Here is a 22,751-nt window from a genome sequence, read left to right as displayed (position 1 = left end):
ATGTTAATCTTTATGTAATTATTTAATTTTTCATAAAAAACAAAGATGAAAGCAGTAACAACGCAGTTGCATGAGTCTTTACTGAGGCTATAAGATTTAAATTCAGCATATTTTCTTTAATATTGACAGAGAGCGTGACAACAGCACATATTTAAAATGACAAGGCATTCTGAACTCTGCTTATTTCTCTCTCCACCACTCACAGCTGGGTGATTTGTTCAATAAAATATCACAAACAAGAATTCAGAGGAAAGTATGTGGACCCAAGAATATGCTAAGACTAGTGTGCACACACATGCAGCACTCCACAGAGCAGTTTTATTTAGCTTCATTTAGTCTCTTTTCTTCTTCATACTTCTCCCACTTGGTTATCAGCAAAATTTTAATTGGATGTCAGTATAAGGTAGATGGACTCCCAGCTGAGCTCTCAACATGGCTGTCTCTTCCTCAGGGTTTCATCTGCTTCCCATGAGGCCACGGGGCTCTGCGTCATTCATAAAATTCATTCAAATGGCTGCAACCTCAAAGCCTCGTCTTCATTCAGAAATCTTTTTATAGCTAGGACTGTACCATGGAATGGATGTGTGCTGAGAGCGGCGGGCTGGGGGGAGTGGAAGGGGAGGTGTGTGTGTGTATGTGTGTGTGTGTGTGTGCGTGTCTGTAAGAGAGTGTGAAGAACTGCTTATAAAGTACCTGATGAGAGACTCTCTCTGGCCTTGCTGCGTCATCCAGGTCCGATTGGCTCCCACACCTGTCCACACCTGACAAGGCCCATGATTGGACAGTAGAAGTGACTGTGTAATGAATGATGGGCGTGAAGGCGTGAGCCAAACTTGCAGAAGTTTGGTTGGCTGAAAGTAACGACGTCAAAGCTCAAGGATGGTGAGAGATTGGTCAGGAGGCACAGCACGCTCTGCAAACACCGAGCTCATCACTGACACACAAGCTCATTCACAGATACAGCACACAGACCGGCAACACATTTGCTTAGGCTGAGTGATAATGACTGTGCGTACAGGAAATGTTGTTTATATATCACTGATTTACCAAAAGTGAGACATACATATCTTAAAAAAAAAAAAACGCTAAATAAATAGAAAATAAATGAAATATATACCATACCATACAACATACCATACCATATAACATACCATATAACATACCATATAACATACCATACCATATAACATAAAATACCTTACCATAAGAATGGCATAGTGGTGCAGCAGGTTGCTCTGGCGGGTTGCCCTGGTTTGATCTTGAGCTCATGTTACTGTCTATGTGGCATTTTGCATGTTCTCCCCACGACATGTGGGTTTCCTCTGTCTTCTCTTGTTTCCTCCCACCTCCCAAAAACATGCCTGTAGATGGACTGACTACTCTAAATTGCCCATCATAACTGTGAATGTGCATATGTGTGTGCATGGTACTCTGTGATGGACTGGCGCCTCATGCTTAGTGCTCATCAGATCCTCCAGGACAAAGTGGTTACTCAAGTGGAATGAATGAATAAATGAATGTAAAAAAAAAAACCCTTGTCTATAAATTAGTAACACTATGTAAGAGACTTTGTACACAAGTTATTTTCTTTTATATTACCAAAAGCAAATAAACAGTTTTACCAAATAACCAGGTTCGTTAGTAGGATCTTACGACACACTATAAGGTCAAAAGCATGTGGACTTCTGACCATCACGTCCATATGTGCTTATTGAATATCCCATTCCAGATTTAATCCCCCTTTGCTGTTATAATAACCTCCACTCTTCTGGGAAGGCTTTCCACTAGATTTTGGAGTTCTTCCACATCAACATTGGCAAACCATGTCTTCACTGAGCTTGCTTTATGCGCAGGGGCATTGTCATGCTGGAACATGTTTGGGCCCCCGAGGTCCAGAGAAGGGAAATCTTAAAGCTGCAGCATACAAAGACATTTTATACAATTGTGTGCTACCAACTTTGTGGCAACATTTTTGGGAAGAACCACATATGGTTGTGATGGTCAGGGGTCCACATATTTTTGACCATATAGTGTACTTTCCTTCCTATTGTTGTGTTTCTTCTGACATCCACATGAGCCAATTGGGCTGATGTGAACGACAAAGCAGCTCTAATACAAGACTATGTAGCCACTTACACTGTAAACCCATGGTTCTGGGGCCTATTTTCTAATTTTGTTAGAAAAGGGTGCCCCGAGTTCCAAATGTGCTCCCCTGCGACCCTGTGCAGGATAAGCGGTATGGAAAATGGAAAATGGGTGGAAAGTTCAGAAATTAAAAAAACCTCACTGGTTCCAATAAATAACCAAAATATTTGCACATTTAAATAACATGCCTATTTTTAAAATAATTTGTAAAATAAATCCATACTAAGGTGTCCTGTGATTTTTTTTTTGTTACAGTTAAAGGGGTCCCTGACTGTAAAAAGCTAGAGAACCCCTGATATAGAGTGTTTATAGTTTTACTAAAATGTTTCTCAGACTTCATTCAATATAAACAGCCACTGCAATGGGACTTCAATCTCAGACGAGTACTCAATCCTGAAATAATTATTCTATCCTGTAAGGCAGGGATAGATAAAATAGATAAAATAGTATGCTGTGATAAAATAGTACATCACAGCGAGATCTCACAGGTATCACTTGTTTTATGATACTGACTGAGTCGATTGTTATTCTCAGTAATACCAAGTACTGGTTGTTAAAATACATTTACAAACCAAACATATATTTTGACTCCTTTTCTATTTCTAGCTGTTAATAACAGTGGAGTTTTTCACAGTCTCAATAAATGTGATGCTAAATATCTTCATATAGTTGAGTTCAAATGTTTACACACCCTTAGGATAACATGATGAAGAAATGTTTTTTATTCCAACAAGACTTTTAGTGTTAGGTTTTACAGATATTCCTTTATTATCACAAAAAATGGTCAAAGTGTATATGATAAAATCTATATGTCATGATTTTGATATTGAGAAAAACAAAATTATTAAAAAAAAAAAAAAAAAAAAAAAAAAAAAAAACATATCAAAATGTCCCTGTCTGAATGAGATTATTGTCTCATAACTTGTAACATCTTCTGCCTTTATAACTGCCTCCGGTCTTATATTTGATGTAATATTTGTTATCTTTGCCCATTTGACATATCTACTCTGCATTTTTGTAGATAAATTATAACATAAAACATGCATTTTTTCTTTAATCACAGAGAGATGTAAAGTTTTTCCACATCATATATATGTATATAGTACAGTTGAGTGCAATTTTTTTCAAGTAGATGAGAACATGATATGACTATTTTTTTACCATTTCACCCACTGTGTAGTCTTTTTGAATGCATTTTCGGTTTTATCGGATAAGTTGGGTCATTGATGGGGTCTACAGAAGGTCAACTTCCAGCAGTTCGGTTAAGGACAGTGCCTATGAATGGAGCATTGAAATACAAACAAAAATGAAATATTAGAAAATGAAATGAAAATTTAAATGTGGCTTGGGATTCAAGGTTAAAACGTGACTTGAGCGAGGCTGTGGGATTTAAACAGGAGTAACTTGGCATTGGCATGAGTGAGGAAATTGTGTGTGTAAGTTTCAGGGTGCTTTCTGACACACTCAGGCTACTGGAAGACAGATGAGGTGGCACTAATCAGGCGCAGTGTGAGAGGAGGGAAGGGGGACAACACAAGTGCATTAAAACCCATTAGCTGCCTCCAACACCGTTACGCTCACTTATTTTGACAGATTCATGCAGCCGGGTGATTCTCTGCACAGAGGGTGTACACACACACAATTCGTCACGTCCCTTGTACCAATTGGTCCATCCAGGCGTGACAGTACACAAGCAAATTGGCAGAGAAGGTTTCTATGCAAAGAGGTACAGTAACTCTTAGGGGACGTTCGGAAAGAAATACAGGAATTTTATCGATGTTGTCATTTCCGCAACTGAAAACATTATCTATGTGGTTTAACTGCCATTATACCACAGCACTCCTGAATTCTTGGATCTGACTGGACAGAAGGTGTGGATTAATTTTCTCTAACAGCAGCTCTGAAAGTAGTTCCAGGTGTAAGTCAAATCACAGGTTTAGATTAATAGGCATGGTCTAATACTTTATCGTTTCTATAGTAACGACTCCTTCACAGGAACTTGTACTGCAGACGATCTATATAATGCTAATATATAAGGCTAATAATGATCAAATCTAATAATAATAATAATAATAATAATAATAATAATAATAATAATAAAAACCCGTTATTTAACAAACATTAAAATTGTTGATATGGAGAGGTTTTCTGTAAGGAGATGTTTATTTATCATTTATGGAAGGAGTCTCCAGTGTCAATGCTTCATATCCATACATTTTCCACCACTGGAAAGTCTTCTTATAATTACTACATTAAATGTAACTATAAAATTCAAAAGCATGTTGTGTCATTCATTAATAAATTAAAATTTGTTATCATTGGCAAGTTGGTATAAGAGGAATAAATCACTTCAGGATGTATTGGAAAATATTCAACTTCAGGGTGCTAACAGTAACTCCACATCGCACTACCCCATCATTTATTATTTTCCTATAACAGCACCCATTGTGTTTTATTCCTTATCATTTATTTTGTGCTCCACTGGTGGTTTTCCAAAACTCCCCATTCACACTTCAAACAGAAGCTCCCCTATTCCAAGGTGACTCCACCTCCACAAACAGCCAACACCCCCTGCTGAGCAAGCCTTTCCCACCGTCCAAGGTGGATTTCACATAATGGATGAAAAAACGCTCTAATTATAGCTAATTAGCAGGAATGCAAGTGTGGATCTCATTACCTGCCCCAGGATTCTGTTGACTCATATTTTTAATTAGTACATGGCAAGGGAGCCAGTGTGGTGCTGGGTAGGGATGACCATATTAATTGAGATTTGGAGAAAAGTCTACATAGCAAATGTCGGAGAAGAAACCAACGGGAATCCATCGCGCCCCCGTATTAGCATACACCTTTTCAGATAACGCTCAAAACAATCTCCAGATTCATAATGCGAAAGAGGATTTATGAAGTTAAATCAAAAGTGCTATCGTCATGACTTGAATAAAGATTGATTATCCAACTTTTTCTTGGAACTGCAGTGAGCTTGAACAACCGGATGAGACAGAGTAGGATGCATATTCTTTGTTGATGCAATGATTTTGCTTTTAGTGCGTAAAGCTGGATGATTAAGTCATCAAGGGGCTAAGAATATTCATCAGAAATATAAGAAACTTTGTTGGTTAGTCACGTTTACATGACTACCACACAGAGCCAACTCTCACGCCATGAGGAGAGGCAGAGCCAGAAATAAACCTGCGCCAGTGCCAAGAAACAACCCAACACACACACACACACACACACACACACACACACACACACACACACACACACACACTGCGTCTCTCTCTTTCTCTCTCTGATACCATTACTAAGGTAACTCGTGTTTACACAAAAAAGGTACAAAAATGAAAACAGATATTGTTATTGACACACTGAATGTTTTTTTTTTTTCTTGAAATTAGTACAAATAGTTTTCCAGGACATAAATTAATTAAGAGAAAAGGTCAAGAACAATCATACACTCTGACTGGTAAAAATCAGGAGGAAAAATATTGCTTTTGTGCCAGATATTGGCATTTTTATATTTTTTTTATGCAAAGTTAAAAGAAATGCTATTATCCATTGGCATAAAATAATTGCACGTCAGAACGTGATTCATGATTAAACTGCATATTGCACATCATCATTTTAGATTTAATTTGCAAGCTATCTGACAACCACGTCTTTAACTCCTTCTCTTATGATATTTGTCTCCTTAATCCAAATAAATCCCCTCAGAAAAAGGTGGCCGTTGTTCAAGATGAGAAAGAATTAGCGTTTAAATGAGCAGAACTCCCGTGGTGCAGTGTGTCTCTTGTGCATCGCGCTCACATTTCAAAAGGCGGCTCGAGCGCTTCGTGTCTGTCTCCTGTTAGCATGCAGCCAGCTTGCGCGAGAAGCCGTGACGTCAGTGAGGAGGGGGGATGGAAAAGGGGCGGGGTTGTGAGAGGAAAGGGAGGGGCTGTGGCACCAGAGATCGCTGTGGCCCCTGAGATTGGGGGGGAAAAAAACACTTTTAAATGCTATCTAGTTCAATGTTATTGGTAGTGTTTAGTTTCCATGGCAACCATGGGGCGATGGATATTTAGAGCAGGGGCGTCCAAATGGAGTCCAGCGCAGTTTGGTGATTTCTTAAGTTGCGCACCTCTGCTTTAGAGCCTGCGGACACATGCCGGTGGATGAGAGGGGAAAAAAAGAGAAAAAAGAAGGCGAGAAAAAGAAGTAGAGTGGGTGAAATTCAAAAAATGGTGCAAAAAGGAAGCAGAGAGTGAGACAAGACCACAGGGAGAGTCTAATTTGCAGATTTGTGATGTTCATTATGACTCATTTTACTGAGTCGGCTCTTTTGGCTCAACCTGATTATTCAAAGGAAACATGATTCATTTTGACTTATTTGATTCACCACTCAGAGCTCCATCCAGAAATGTTGCTTATCTAGCAGCTCGTTCTTACAGCTAATAAAGGACATCTGTGTGATTACAGTAGCATATCCATCACCACATTTATAATCAAGAATTTATAAAAACAAAGCACATAAACAACTGAGGCAAGGTATTCTGTGTTCGATCCTTCTTGTGAATCAATCTGTCCAACCTAATTAAAAGAGTTGTTAGGAAAGAATCGATTTGTTTGCAAACCACTCATCACTAGTCACAGACTCCTGCAGAGATGCTGCCATGTTTTGAGTCATTGAGTATTTAAAGCATCGGCACGCTACTGATTCATGCCAAGCAGAACAGTACGAACCAAGGCCGGGCAACGTGTTTTTTTCTTCCCTCTCCCACTTCTAAATGTCATCTTAGCACTTGTGAAGAGCTCATGAACGTCACAAGAACATAGCGCTGGTCAGCTCCCTTGAGTGGACATTTGATCTAGAGTTATTTCTTAGTTAGGATTCTGGCAGATTGTATTTTTCAGATGTCGAATGCTAACCAGATTGAAGAGGAGGCGGCAAATCGAGTCCTAACGCACCGCAAAAAAGCTAAGATGACTATCAAGCAAGAGAGAATCAGATTCAGATATATCATATGGAGTGCAAGATTTTAGACCCTAGTTTGATATTATTACAGATAACATAAAATAATCTAATAACTTTTAGAAACAATGCGATTTTGGAATATATATGTGTGTGCGTCAAGTGATTTGGCCCGACAACACAAATACACAAACCTAATCAGGGCCCGAAAGGATTATATTCATATTAATCACAGAATTCTTGGCACACTTTCATTTTGCTGTTATTCCACACAAACGAAGAGGTGTTTGGTGTCTTGAAATGCGGTGTTTATGCAAAGTTAATCAGATCTGATGTGACTCAGAGTTTGAGCGAGCGAGAGTGAGAGAGTGAGTACAGTGCACAAGGCGCAGTGCATCACCATGGCAGCCAAAGTCCCACCCGCGTCCTGCAGGTGTGTGACTCACCCATCAGCTCCACAAAGAGACAGAGGATGCCGCAGACACAATCTCTGCATCTCCATCTCTCTCTCTCTCTCTCTCTCTCTCTCTCTGTGACACATGTCATACTGCCAACTTCCAGTGTGGACGCACTGCACAGCTACGCACTCATTCACAAACTCACTCTGTCACTTTTGCTCACAGTGCAGTAATGCGAAACTCTATAGATTATAATGTTCTAACCTCTGATAGTTTTTAACACTGATTATCGTGTCTCAGTCTGTAAAGTACACACACATAAGTACTGCAACTCCTGCCATCACTTTCACATGTGAAAAAAAAAAAATCATTCTGTCAAAGTGACATGAAATCTTCTTCCTGAAATATACATGCTCCTGGCTCCTAGCATCGGTTATTAGATTGTGGAGAAGGGTGTAGCCATGGTGTGGGAGGAAAAAAAAAAAAAAAAAAAAGACGAAAGTAATATTGAAAGATCCTGCTTATAGAAAAAGTATGAGAATCATTTTGACTGGAACTCCAAGTATTTAAAGACATACTGAAAAATTCTCTAATACTAAGGCCCCAGAAAATATGCGTGGTGGTCTGGGAAAACCTGTTGGATGTCACTGTGACTGATTTCTGGCTAAATAAAGATGAAACATCAGGGTTTGGCCAAAATTGGCAGAAATTGTACTTCTTTAATATATTTTGACACTTCAAACCATGATCATAATTCACCAAAATGATATGGAAATGTTTTTATTTACCAGTTTTAAATATTTCCTAGGCTTTCTTCCTCCAAAGATCATGTTGTATAAGTAGTCAGTTTAACAAAGGTGGTGAAACTGGACAGTTGAAAATTGGGAAAATCTCCAGTTTCGGTGAATCTCTTCCCACTGTAGACTTGGTTTCCTGTTTTTGGCTGATAAAAGTGGAACCTGATGTTGTCTTCTGCTGTTGTAGCTCCATCCACCCCAAGGTTTGATGCATTGTGCAATCTGAGATGCTTTTCTGCTCATCGCGGCTGTAAAGAGTGCTTATTTGAGTTACCATAGCATTCCTATCACATTGAAACAGTCTGGCCATTCTCCTCTGACCTCCCTCACCAACAAAGTGCTTTCACCTACAGAACTGCTGCTTACTGGATGTTTTTAGTTTTTTGTGCCATTCTGTGTAACCTCTAGAGACTGGTGCACTTGAAAATAGCATGAAATCAGCAGTTTCTGAAATCCTCAAACCATCCCATCTGGCACCAACAAATTACAAATTTGCCATAGTCAAAGTCACTAAGCCCACATGAATGAGCAGGTGTACCAGTGCTCCTACTGAAGTGGCAGGTGAGTGTATATTGTCTGTATTTTCACTGTGGTAACAGGGTAAAACAGCTGTGTAATCGTGAAAATGGTTTGGCACATGCCTAGATATGCTGCTGTGATCTTTAATCAAATAAACTATTCTTATTCTTTGTCAAATCAAGCATGCATCATTGGCAGAACACAGAACAATGACGTTTTCAGGATGATATATGATCATATTTTAGCAGTAACACAATAATTGTAGCACAATGATTTAGCAGTAGAAATAACCAGACGTTATGCAGATGCATCACATATGTCTCATTCACATTTGGTAGTTTGTTCTTATTTATTATGTATAAAACAACCCTGAGTTCAGCATTGCAGTCTGTGAGTCTGAGTCCTATTTCCAATTTGAAAATACCAAATGAAAAAGGCAACTAAGCATAAACGCACAGCCAAGTAAGCAATACACGGGTGTTATATCAGCAAATTACCCTTGCGCCTGGACAAAAGAGATCCATTTATATTACATGGTCTTGAGCTGAAAAGAATATACTGTGGTTGATCTGAACTTACATTACTGCAATTACAATAATGGCAGTTCTTATATAAGCTTACTCCTCAGCACATCATGCCTTTTATCCACACACAATAGTGGCAATTTTTCTTTACACACTAATTCCCAATAATTTATGATTCTTTATCCATTGAATTTCTGTAGCATATCCACAAAAATCCATATCACTTTGAAGATCTTTGAAGAGTTTGGCTGCTGTCAAGAGCAGACTAGTATGTACGCTGTACTCTATGTACCCTATAATCACTGACGCTAATCTCAGTGAAAGCCTCTCTTTTCTGTCAAAGTTCAGGATCAGAAGCTCTACCTATCGCCTCACGGCTGCTCTAAGCTTAGCCGATCTTCCCCTCGGATTCTCCCCGACTTCCTCCTTACTGGGAAGCACGACTTTCCTCTGCAGTCTGACCCAGTGGACACTCTCCCTGCCTCCTTCCTCTTCCTCTGCATCTTCATCTTCATGGTCATCTAACTCTAGTTTCCTCTGGAGATGGGCACGTGCCCTCTGGCGGACGCTGCGGCGCGGCGGAGCACTGAGATCCTCTCCTCTGAGGAAGCGCTTAGCAATGCGGTCCTCTAGCGAGTGGAAAGTGAGGACGCAGAGGCGACCACCCGGCCGGAGGAAGTCCTGAGCTGTCTGGAGTCCTGCTACAAGCTCGTTCAGCTCATCGTTAACAAATATACGCAGTGCCTGGAAGGTTTTAGTGGCCACATGCGAGGGCCTCTGCAGGCGGTCACGACGGGCGTAAAGGGCGCTAGGTGGGAACGCACCTGCAGAGAAAGAAGGCAAGAATTAAAAATATCTTTAAAAAAATAACTAAATAAATTGATCCTCCATCTAATATATACATTCCTGAACTGGTACCATTATGGACTCTGTGAATCTTTGAGTCAGCTGTGAGAAATGTGGGTTAAGGAAGGTTGTGCCATATATTACAGGTTACAATTGTTTTTTTTTCTCTCTGCTCGACATGCTTACTTGCCCTGACACTAACCACTGAGTAGGAGAGAATTTCTAGGGACCTCAAAATGTGATCCGCAATGACACAAATCCCTTCTTTCCATATCAGGAGGCAGCATTGCTGCTTCAGAGCTCTAGCTTCAGAGAGGGCAGGGTTCACATGTTCTCAACGGTGTCCCTTTGGGTTTCCTCCAGGTTCTCCGGTTTTCTCCCACCTTCCCATAACATGCCAGTAGGTTGACTAGCCACTCTATATTGCTTATAGGTGTGAATGAGTGTGTGAATGTGTGTGTGCAATGGTGCCCTGAGATGGACTGGCATCCCATCCCAGCTGTATTCCTGTCACATGCATAGTGTGCACAGGATAGGCTCCAGTTCCACCATGACCCTGACCAGGATAAAGCGCTTACTGAATATGAATAAATGAATTCAGGATTTTCTTTGTGATATGAATGTAAAGCGTTCCGCTACTGTTTCAAATTCAAATGCATTCGAAAACAGCACAACACTTGAAGGCACTTCTATGATAAATGACATGTAGCACAAAATAGCCAGCAAAAGAGTAACAATGCATTTTAAAAAATAAAAAAATAAACCTTTTGTGTCTACAATGTCTGCTAAAATAAATTACTTTACTTTAAAGGTTCAGTGCAAAATTTTAACACAAAGTTTGTCATTGTCATTATTAAAAAAAAAAATAAAGACATCACAATGCCTGCAATATTTCAGATAAGGGTACTGTAACAAGTTATCATGATATCGATAATATATTATTAGACTGGTCAGCCATACTAAATATTTCCAGTAATTTTACATTTAATTGCAATTCTAAATAACTTTGCTAAATAACAGCTCTAGCATATAATGTTTTTCATTAGATATATTGTTGATATACTGTTGAGATTTATTGATTGTAAAAAAAAAAGCCATTCAATTATAAGCCTATGTATAAATAATAGAAATCAAACCCTAAACTGGGTTCTAATTCAGTTGTTCCCAATCAACTTCTCAACAAATAGTATTTTTTTCCCCTGATCGAATGCTCCTGAACTGGGATCATGCCTATTATAAAGGAAATAAATAGGTTTACCTCATTTAAACACAACATGATTAATCTCTTCCAAGAGATGTCTACTCGATGCTGCAGTGAAGGGCTACTGTCACTCTTCTGGACCTTATTAGTATAAAAGCACAACTAATGGACATTAACAGCAGCACAGTATGTGCCTGAAAGCCTAAGATTTATAACAACCATGGCTTAAGATATTAAAAATGGCAATCCAGCCAAATAGAAAATCCTGGCATATACAAGTCTAAACTTCTGAGAACATATTTTCGGTATTATCATGGCTCAGCATGGGTTATGCTGCCACGATTCTGCAAACACAGGGACTCATGTACTAACAAAGCTTAGGCACAATGAGCATGGCTCAGAGGCCATCAAATGCTGGAAACCTGCAAACAATAGCACAGCCTCACAACAGGCTTTAGATTTAAGATTACAGAGGCTTTTTTCTGCCACAACAACAGTAAAAAAGGGTTTATTTCCAATGTTGTCAGTTTCTTGCTGATCTTGAGGTGCAATTCAGCTTCGGCAAGTCAGTGAAAACACTGACAACACAATGTTTCCAATGTCAACTTTTAAGAAAAAGAGCACAACAAGAGCAATGGTGTATATAAAATCAAATGTAGCTTAGTTCAAAAGAAAGAAGTTGAAGGATTTGTCAAAAAAGACTGTCAGAAAACATGTCAAACAATTTTCTCCCCCCATTTTCTCCCCGCTCTGGAGTATGTCAAACATTTTTAACAATGGAAATTAGATTAGCATTAAGCAAGTGTGAACTTCTTAATAGGAGAATAGCTTAGGCCACATTTTTTTAATACATTTTGCACATAGTTCCTACATAAGTCGCTTCCAAAAGGAAAAAAAACATTATCATAATGCCACACAGATACAAATAAGGATTAACCTTCATTCAAGTGAGTGGATCAAATTGGAAAAAAGAACAGGGTACCATTTTATTTATATTGCTGGAATTAAGCAAACACAACAATGTTGATTATTTACAACAGCATTTGCCAAAGATTACAATTTTTCTGACAAGGTACTTTTTAACTGTTTATAGTTACATTTAAAGTTGACAAAGTCCACAAAAGAAGTTAGTTCCAGTTATCACTTAGGTTATATTAGCTATAAACAGTAGATCTCTCACCAGCCAAATTTTTTTCTCTCTTAAAGTTAAAAACTGAGCTTGTCATGTTACTGAGAAATCAGAAAGCACAAAGTCCACCGTCCCGAAGATTTTCCCTTGTCGAAAAACTGAGCTGACACTGGAGACTCCTTCCGTAAATGTTTCTCCTTACAGAAAACTTCACCATATCAATGATCATACATTTTTCTTTGGTAAACAACACCACATTGGTTTATTATATGGCTTAGATTATGTAAAGCATCTGGCTTTCAAGTCCCTGTGAATAAGCCGTTACTATAGATACAGCAAAGTATTAAAACATTAATATAAACCTGTGATTTGAATTACAGCTGGCACTACTGCCAGAGCTGCTGTTATAGAAAATTAATTAACACCTTCTGACCAATCAGATTTGCGAAGTGCTGTGGTATAATTATTCCTAATATTCAAAAATGTGTTTCCAGTAAATGTTTCCTCAAATTTAAGAATTAAGAGGAAAAACTGCGTCTTTGCTGAGGAAAAAAAAAAGGCTATTTTGTGATTTTACATGCACAACCTTATTAAGATAAAATCACTATATGTTTAAAACACGGTATATGTTAAATATGTTTCGCCGGCGCTGTTTATGAGCACTGAGGACAGGAAGAAAAGGAGAAACGGATAGACTGCAAAAAAGAGCGAGAGGTCTAGCATCACACTTCTCCGAGTCTCACACTTCTGGCCTTAAGGGTGAGTCATGAACCAATCAATAAAACCACATGCCCTAGCCCAAGCTATTGCTTCTACACTTATTTTTAAAAAAAGAGGGAGAAAGAGGGGGAAGTGGGTGAAGATTCAGAGAAACAGGTGAACGAACATAACATATGGAGAGAGTAAAACGAATAATCCAGAGAGAGGAAGGGTGTGAAAGAGTGAAAGGATGCAAAAGGTGTAAAGCACAGGACTAGTTATGATGGCTCATAGGATACAGGGTGTGAGTAAGAATGAAAATGAAAGAAGAAAAAAAGATGGAGGAGCAGAGGATGCCACGCTGGAACAGATGGTGCTAACTTGCAAATGCGACCAAAAGAGGGTACGGGCACGAGCCCACAAACAAACAAACAAACAAACAGAAGCTCAACTTCGGCAAACATTACTACAACAGTGAAGTACACTAAAAAGTTAGTTAAAGGACAATGACAGTCGTTTTTAAATTGTAGTAGTGCAAGACAATTTCCAGTAACAGAAATGATCTTTTTCCAAATAAAAAACCCGAGAACCGTAGAGGTCTGTATTTGAGTGACTCGATGATTCAGATTATTTAACAAACAACCTTTCATCATTCTTTATTCTGTAAGGAGGTTTGATTCATTCTCTATCTAAAGGTTTGACGTTTGAAGCCAAGCACAAGACTGAATAAAATTCAAAATTGAAATATACTTTTCTTTCAGATAAATATTTTTTCCTCTGATAATTCATAGAAACACAATACATTTTGAAGAGAAAATGTGATCCAGATTCGTACAGTGATGTACAGCTTATAATACTGTGCAAACATGTAAGACCCAACATTTGTTGCCTAATTTATGGCCTAATGCCAGAGTATGTCAGTAGAGAAAAAAAAATCTGACTAATTTTTCAAAGATTTTTTTTGTTGTTGAACTTTTTCAAGTAATAGACCATATTAGGTAACAGGCGTCATTGAGGATATCTGGGATTTTACCTACAGAGACAAGAACTGCAGAAAGTTCTGCAAGAAGCCTAGAACATAGCAGCAGATTTCCTCAGAAAACTGCAAACAGTGTACCTAAGAGAATTTATGTACTTTTAAACCCAAAGGCAAACTGAGTTGCGTTAACTTTTTTACTTGTTTCATTATTTCTGAAAGTATCTTCGTTTTAGAAAATGTCTTTAGGTGTGACGTTAAGTGACGTGACGTGACATGTAGCCAAGTATGGTGACCCATACTCAGAATTTGTGCTCTGCATTTAACCCATCCAAGTGCACACACAGTAGTGAACACACACACACCGTGAACACACACCCGGAACAGTAGGCAACCTTTTTTTTTTTTTTTTTTTTTTTTTTTGCTGCGGCGCCCGGGGAGCAGTTGGGGGTTCGGTGCCTCGCTCAAGGGTCTCACCTCAGTCGTAGTATTAAGCGTGGGAGAGAGCGCTAGTCATTTACTCCCCCCACCTACAATCCCTGCCGGACCTGAGACTCGAACCCACAACCTTCAGGTTCACCTTCGGGTTACAAGTCCGACTCTCTAACCATTAGGCCACGACTATTAGCAATTTTGAGTAATTCTTTAATTTTAAAAATTCACAAGAAAATAGTCACAGACTGCAATGTACATAACTCTTTATTTACTCACCTTTATTACTGTACTTCTTCAATTAAAAAAAAAAAAAAAAAAAGTTAATTCGATTGGTAATTATATTAGTTGGAGTTTCATATGAGATACGGGAAGAAAGGTGCACGGGACCATGCCGGTTATATGGAGCTGTCCTCACTGAGAGGGGAAGAAGACAGTGATTATCGGGTAACACCCAGCTGCTTGAGTACTGGATAATTGGCACTACCTCTTGCTTGGGACTGACTTTATATTGTGCGACACCGTTCTGTCCCAAAGAGAGAGGGCACTCTTGAACAAGGCTCTGCCCTCACATGTTTTAGCCTGAATAGGAGGCTAATTCTTAATCGAACCTGTGGACTGAATGACGACCTTCCTTTTGTAATACTCTTTTATTATTAATGGGCCCCTCTTGCCCCTACAGTCAAAAAGCCCATTTGAAATTCAAGGCTACATTACTGTAGCCATAATTAGCCTTGTGTTCTTAGAGCTTGTGCACATGGACACATTATCAGGTTGCTGAACAGATTGTGCTCTTGTTGTGTTCAACTGATAGTATGAAATTTCGGGTCTAAAATACTATGATTGTGGTTGGACTTTCATTGACTGCTTGACATAGAGGGGGAAAAAAAACACTAAAAGTCATTTTGATTCACAGGAAGAAAAAACTCTTAAAAAGCCTTTTTAATCATAAAGCTCTTAAATCAAGCTTCTTGAATTGAGAAAATTAATTACTGCCCATAAATTTATTAAAACTGACATTAAAATGGCTTGGCAGGATAAGCAAGTGTAAAATCGACAAATCTGAAAATGAGAATGAATAAAGCAGCCTGCTAAACACGAAGCAAATGTTCCTGATATTTCTACAGACAGCGATGTTACTGTATATACTGTATAGGAATGAGATTCCACACTCTCGGAGCCCTGATCCTCCTTCTACATGCATTAGACAGGAAGTAATCCTATTTCAGCAGCCTTACTCAGAGGGACTGTTAGAACACACAATCCACAGTCTTACACACTTCTACACATGGGATTGTAACTGGACATGAGTACATTATTCAGAATGAACAGATACTGTGCTCTAAACAGATACAAATGCAGACATTTTTTTGTTAGAAAGATTCACATGGCATTGAGAGGTTTTTATTTTCATGTAGAAAGTAGACATATACGAGGACAAAGAAAGACACATTTATTAACATGAAGCATTTACAGCATCCATTCATTCATTCATTCATTCATTTATCCTTAGTAGCTGTCTGGTCAGGGTCACGGTATCTGAAATTATACTAATTAAATTTGTATATATTTAGGGAAATATAACCTAAAAAAAAACTAAATTTGTCAGAACTTTTAAAAAAGCAGGATTAAAAAACATTCCTGTTTTTCCTGTTTATATCACTCCCACTTCAGATTTAAATTTTAATTTAGATTTAAATTCAAATACATATACAAATGTAGATACTGATATTTAAAGCATTAAAAAGATACAGATAGTGGCATTGTGTTACACATCTATTCTACTTTAAGCAGCATCACTAATGCCAGAGGTTAAGGTATGAAATAGTAGCTGAAAATTGTTTGAATCTTTCCAGCCCTTCAAATGTACAGTCGAGAGATTCGGACTCAGGCATTCTTGTAGGCCAGGCTTCAGGCCAGACTTCAGGCCAGACTTCAGGCCAGACTTCAGGCCAGACTTCAGGCCAGACCTCAGGCCAGACTTCAGGCCAGACTTCAGGCCAGACTTCAAGCTTTTGCTGGCCAAGAACCATTCAGGATGGAATGTCTGGGATTTTTTTTTTTTTTTTTGATGGGGGAATTCAGCAATTATATCTGTGTCACAGTGATCAAACGTTTTCCCATCAGCAACTGGTGCATTGAATTGCATATACAGTACACGACAGCACAAATAGTAAATCAGATTCCTACTTTCAAGATTTTGAAGCTTGTGGGCAGATAAGTGTAGGAAAGAAACCAAATGCTTTGTGGGCCAGGGATGGAAAAAGCATCTGATTTTAACATTTTATTTTGGGCTACACATGCTTTCATTTTATTGGCTTGGCTAATCGTATCCAGCTATCCAGTAAAGACAATCACTTAAATCACTTATTTGAGACAACTTTAAAAATAACAGGACACTGAACTAGAAGTCTAGTCCATTCCGGTTTGAAAAGACATTGATAGGAGGCCTGCATATTCTTAATTCAGGACTGAATCCCTTGCTATGACAACAAACTGATGAGCCATCTGTGCTGACTGCGTCTCACGGACAAACCTAACATATTTCTGCCGGTTTCTCTCTAGGGATGAAAAAAGAAAAATGAGATACAGAGAGATAAAATGAAGGCCCTCCATCTTCTCATTTACTCTGTGCAGCTAGCTCAAATTTGAACATTATCTTCCAATCGGGGATGAGCCCAGCTTTTGCCTGTGAGACAGAACATGGAGGATCTAATAACTTTCGACAGCTCCGATTGATACTGCTTCCCTTGAAAGCCCTATAAGGACCATTACCGACTGGCACAGCCAATGTGTCGCAGAGGCATTAAGCAGTTTTATGCACAACGCTGGTGAGCAATAATACTTCATTATTAGCTCATAAATCCCGCTTTATAAAAGCAACTAGCCGTGTAGAAACATAGTACATTAGAAATATTGTTCAGGGCTTGGAATGCAGTGCTGTCGTTGTTGATCGAATCTCAACAGAGCAGGGCTTGGGTATGGCATTGGTTCTGACAATAAAAGCTTAATGGGCAAGTGTTAGTGGATTAGCCACATGAAGCTTTGCCTCAGCTAACATTACACCAGTGATCCAGACAAGATACGCTAAATGCAGCCAAGGTAGTCAAAGTAATCAAAGCCTCTCTGTGGAGATGAAAAGAGATTCCTGCACAAGCTAACCAATAAACCGGCCAATAATACAGCTCTGTACATTATTACTATAGAATTTAGACAGCAGGCACTATGGTGAAGGTGTAATAAAATGCAGGCCAAAAATGATCATTCTTACAAACCTGGAAAGCTGGCATGGTCTTGGAGAAGGTTTTGCTAACACAGGCTGTGAGAATGGCTCAGGGGCCAAAAGAAACATTGAGGGAGAAAGTTGAAAGATCAATTTTCATCAGAATTACAACAAGGCTACACTCTAGCCAGTGATCAATACTGCGCTGATTAGCGTCCCACACTCATATTAACAGGAGCAGAGGGCCAAAAGCTATCCTAACCACTCCACTGAAGGTCCGATCTTTGCCAAATTAATCAGCTTTAGTTTTTGTTTTAGCACTCACGTACATTTTTCGCAGTGTAAGTAGAAAAGTGTAAGGCGCAGATGCAAGATTTATTAATAAGGCATAGGAGTCGATCATAAAATTTAAATAAAATTGAAATTTAAAAGTATTCATTAATGTTTCCTTTCGAATCCAAAATAGTCAATTATGACTATCATTTGACCTAACGTTATTGTTCAAATTTGTTTATATAATTTCACCCTTTACAAAATTGTCACCATGTGTTTAAAAAAAAATGTGAGCAGCTAAAAATCTCTCTGGCGAATACTGAAAGTGTTTTCGCATCAGAAATATGAGCTTACACTTATTTCTTCAAGGGATCTTTGGATAGTTAGTTAGGTTCATATCATCCTAAAGAGTTTACCACTGATAGAAAATAACGTTAACTTGTAGGGCTCTGAACAAAACGTTTAAACTGAAAACCTTTAAACTAAATGGTTCCAGATTCAATCTATTTCCTAAAAATGTATAATGTCACACAGAGGGCAGAGCGATATGATGATATAATATCAGTCCTGTGATAAATGTTCACCATACACTTTTCAGAGATATCATGGACATTGTGATATCATTATTAAATTTTTAAAAAAGAAAATTTTATAAATACTTACAAATTGTCTAGAAACAGCTGGTTTGATGTTAAAATTTTATAATTAATCTTAGATGTTAAAATTTTTACAGATTTCTAAAGCTTTTTTCCTCCTTTCAGTGTTAACTTTTTTTTATTTAATTATTTTTGTCAAGTAAAAATTATTTTATTGGTAAAACAAGGTTTAAAATATAAAAATACAAATATGTTTATTTTTGTTGACATTAAAATATCAAACACACTTTTTTAAATACAACATTATTGTATTGCTGAGAATTTTGTTACCAAACCTATACGTTGTGACACATTCCTTGTATTGTAGAAATGTCTTCATGAATCGTGATATGATCTTTTTTTTTGTCATATCCACCACCCTTAATCACAATATAAAAAGGCAGGCCCTGCAAAATGCTGCCCGTCTTCTGATATTGGATCAATTTACAAGAGAAGGTGTCTGGCGCATATAGAGTTGGGGGTGTTCTTAATTTGCATATTCATTCAATCTGGGCTTTTTGTTGAGGGTAAATGTGTGAGGGATTCTGTGATTTTTTGCTGTACAGTAATGTTTCATAGACCCACTATGTAAAATAATATATAAAAATAGTATGTTGACAATAAGTCACTTTTAAAAACTAATTAGAAAAATTCAGAAATTGCATTGATTGAGATGAATGATAACAAGAGGCGGTTGTTGTGGGGGGGGAGTATATGTGTGTGGTGGTGGTTGGGGGTGTTTGGGGGGGCGGTGGGGTGTATTAGCTATTGGTTGGTGTCACTGAGAGTGTGAACAAGCTGTGGGCCCAGAGCCAGCATTTGGGCTGAAGCTCATTATCATTCAGCCTGGGCCAACACACACAAAACCGCGGAGCTGAGCTCAGGGGGCGAGGGATCACTCTCCAGTGGGACTGTGTGTAATCTCCTGTCACACCAGCTGGGCCCATATTGATGAGAATATTAAAGCTGTGTAGACCTAGCTCCTCTCCGATATGTTCCATTAAGCAGTAGCAGATTCTAATAAGCGTATATGTGCCTGCCAGAGAGGAAGACTATTTAAAAAACATAGCTTTGTTTGGAAATTTCATGGCTGACAACAATTAGGAGGAGGCGAGATGAAAAACCTGCTGCATACTGCAAGCAACAGCAGAGATCGATCTCTGGTATGAGCGAGAGAGGATGCTGGATAAGCCAGGGAAAAAAAAATTAATTCCCATTTTTTTTATGAGGATGCAGATGCAGAGTCTGGCTAAACCCCAAATGCAGGGGCAAAAAAGGCATTATGTTATGGGGTAGATTCATCTGTACAAGTTAACAAAAATGAAGAGAGCAAGAACTCCCATCACGGTTGGTATGACATGCTTCCCTCTTTCCCTTTCGTCTCTCTACCACAGTGCTTGCTTCCCTGAGCAATGGCGAGGCTCCCAAGGGACCCGTGGCAGTCAGGACCTTTTGGATTAATTGGAATAAACACTGGTGTTGACTCATTCGGCACTTCAAAAAAGATGAAACAACTGCCCTCACTCACACCTGTTCTCCTGTTGTGACGCACGTGCTTGCTCCGACACCACCGTCATCCACCAAACCGCCCTTCTTTCGCTCTCTTTCACTCCCTCCCTCTTTTTTCACCTTCTTACCAGCAGTATAGGGCTATAAAAACAGCGATGGCACAAACAAAGCAAGTTGATAAATATAATATCGTATACTGTCATGAAGCTGCCGCAATGTGGTGTGTGTGCATGTTGAGACTTGTGTGTGTTGGTGGGGGGGCGGGGGGCAGCTTGCAACAAAAGACAAATGAGAGAAGGGAAAAGGGACATAGCAGATGTAAATATAAGGTATAAAGAACAAAAAAGGCGGAGGCTAAGTGGAGGTGCAAGTGTAAATACAAATGAAAAAAATTAATTTAAAAAAAAAAGAACGCAATCCAGATGTATCCCTCCCTCTCCATCTCCATGTTTGTCTTACTTTTTTTTTTTTTTTTTTAATTAATAAGACTCTATTAATAAGAAAGTCAAACAGGAGCCAACTGAAAGGAGGAGAAGAATTTCGCATTACAACCGACATTGTTCTGTATTTCTCGCTCACAGCCTCCCTCGATCCAGGGTAAATAGATCCCAAAGGGAGACTTCAGATTAATATTTCCCTCTCTCTGCCTCTCTTTGTGTATCGTTGCTTTTTTTTTTTAATTAAGCGAGATGGTGTGTTGAATTAATTTCGGGGGGTACCTGCGACAATGCTGGCCAGTTGCTGCGTCCGGCTGATGGGATACAGGCTGCGTGCCTGCACGATGGCCGCCGCGATTTTCTTGGCGTGTTGCTCCTCCCCGTACGCAGCCAGCACACACGCAAGCGCCCGCTGATCTAAAGCGCTGACGGCGTCAGCCGCGCAGGGCATGCCGGGGTACCTACGCACAAACAGGAGCCCAATTAAGCCACTTGACGTCACGAGTTCCTCGCCGACAGGAGCAAAGGCTGACGGCTCTTCGACAACAGCGCAAAGAAAGAAAGAAAAAAACACCCTCCCTCACTCCCTCCTCCTCTTTTCTTCCCCTTCCCACTCTGGGAGATGTGGGCTCAAGATCTATAAAAAGAGCATGTGCATGTGTGTGTGTGTGTGTGTGTGTGTGTGTGTGTGTGAGAGAGAGAGAGAGAGAGAGAGAGAGAGAGGAAGAAAGAGGTGGTAGATAGCAAATATATGGACCTCAACCCCAATGTCTAAAATAATCCCACAATTCATTTGTCTTTGAGCTATGAATGGTGGAGTTCTCCGCTAAAGGCACGTACATCTCCAAACTGTGGGAAACAAGTGAAGACGCAGAGGAGAGAGAGAGAGAGAGAGCGTACATCCACATCAAACATCATTAATGAAGTTTAAGTGAAATTAATAAAGAAATTAAGAGTTAGCCTTTACTGAGCCAGAGCTGCTTAAACAGAGCACCTGGTAGGCTCCGCCCCTTTCGCCACCATACAAAGACAATCAACGCAATTTAAAGCATTTTAGAGTGGATGGAAAAGACACCTAATGCAATCTAATCGAACAATTTCACCTTCAGAAGCTCAGAGTGAATAGTGAAGCAAATTTGAAATCAGAGTTAATGGCACTTCAACACTGAAAACTGAATTTGATTCATTTAACCAAACTAGCAATAGCAAACTCTATTCCTTTGTAAATTTTAGTTGACGAAACACTCGCAACTATGCATCGAATCAAAGTGTATCACTTGGAGCAAGCATGTTTTCACATAGTCACACCAAATTATGTAAAACTATGTGCTCATAAGTGGTACATAGGTGAGTATGTAAGCAAGCTAAAAATGTTTAACACAACCTTTTTTCCTGCACATTTTGGCAAGTAAATGCTTAACGTACCTCTCCACTGTGGAAAGTAACATCTAAACTCTACTAATCCTATACATGGATGTTGAATGTCCACCATAAAATGCTCAACCTCTACACAAGTCCCCTGAGGGAAAGCCAGTCACACAATACTCTTCTGTAATTGGCAGGGGGCCTTGAGATGTAGGCACCGCCTTGGCCTTTATCGCTATCAAAAACGAATCGTGATCTTTCTTTTCCAGAACACGAGGACATCCACGGTGGCTTTAGCAGTGATGTTTTGTTACTTACGTGGGCACAATACATAGCGGTGGAAGCATTACTCAGACGTGAAGGAAAAAGAGCATAAACCACCTTTTCTTCCCTTTCAAGGTCAGTGGGAGTTGAATGAGTGCATCACGTGGCCTTAAAGTTTAGTTGCTGTTGGTAGTGTTGGGCGATGAGAAGAGAAGGATTAGCATTTACAGACTCTGTGGGCTGGGCCTCACTCGACCTGCTCAAAACTTTTCTCTCTCTCTCTCTCTCTCTCTCTCTCTCTCTCTCTGTCTTATTCTCTCTCTCTCCCCACTCCATCTCGCCCCCAGAATAATTCAAGACTCAGTCGTGGTGGGTGTTTTATCCAGTTCATTACCATGCAGCAAACTTCTCTCTGACTTTAAAAAAAA

At 39.2% G+C, this 22,751-nt stretch overlaps 1 protein-coding gene across 3 annotated transcripts in view; it reads right to left on the bottom strand.

Moving 5' to 3' along the window:
- Positions 1-6,145: 6,145 nt before the first annotated feature.
- mettl15 (methyltransferase like 15) overlaps positions 6,146-22,751 on the bottom strand; it is a 74,841-nt gene continuing 58,235 nt past the window's right edge. For 2 of the 3 annotated variants that reach the window (XM_026937396.3, XM_034299693.2), the window contains exons 5-6: positions 20,977-21,155; positions 6,146-10,158 (exon numbers count right to left, since the gene is read on the bottom strand). In XM_026937396.3, the coding sequence (XP_026793197.1) occupies positions 9,698-10,158; positions 20,977-21,155 (640 nt within the window). In that variant the 3' untranslated portion in view covers positions 6,146-9,697. The remainder of the gene's footprint in view (positions 10,159-20,976; positions 21,156-22,751) is intronic. The other variant, XM_026937394.3, reaches the window with a different exon arrangement.

Source organism: Pangasianodon hypophthalmus, chromosome 25 (genome assembly GCF_027358585.1).
Source record: "Pangasianodon hypophthalmus isolate fPanHyp1 chromosome 25, fPanHyp1.pri, whole genome shotgun sequence".
Lineage (NCBI taxonomy): Eukaryota > Metazoa > Chordata > Actinopteri > Siluriformes > Pangasiidae > Pangasianodon > Pangasianodon hypophthalmus.
The sequence above is the reverse complement of the archived record's forward strand: the minus strand, read 5'-3'. Positions and strand labels throughout refer to the sequence as shown.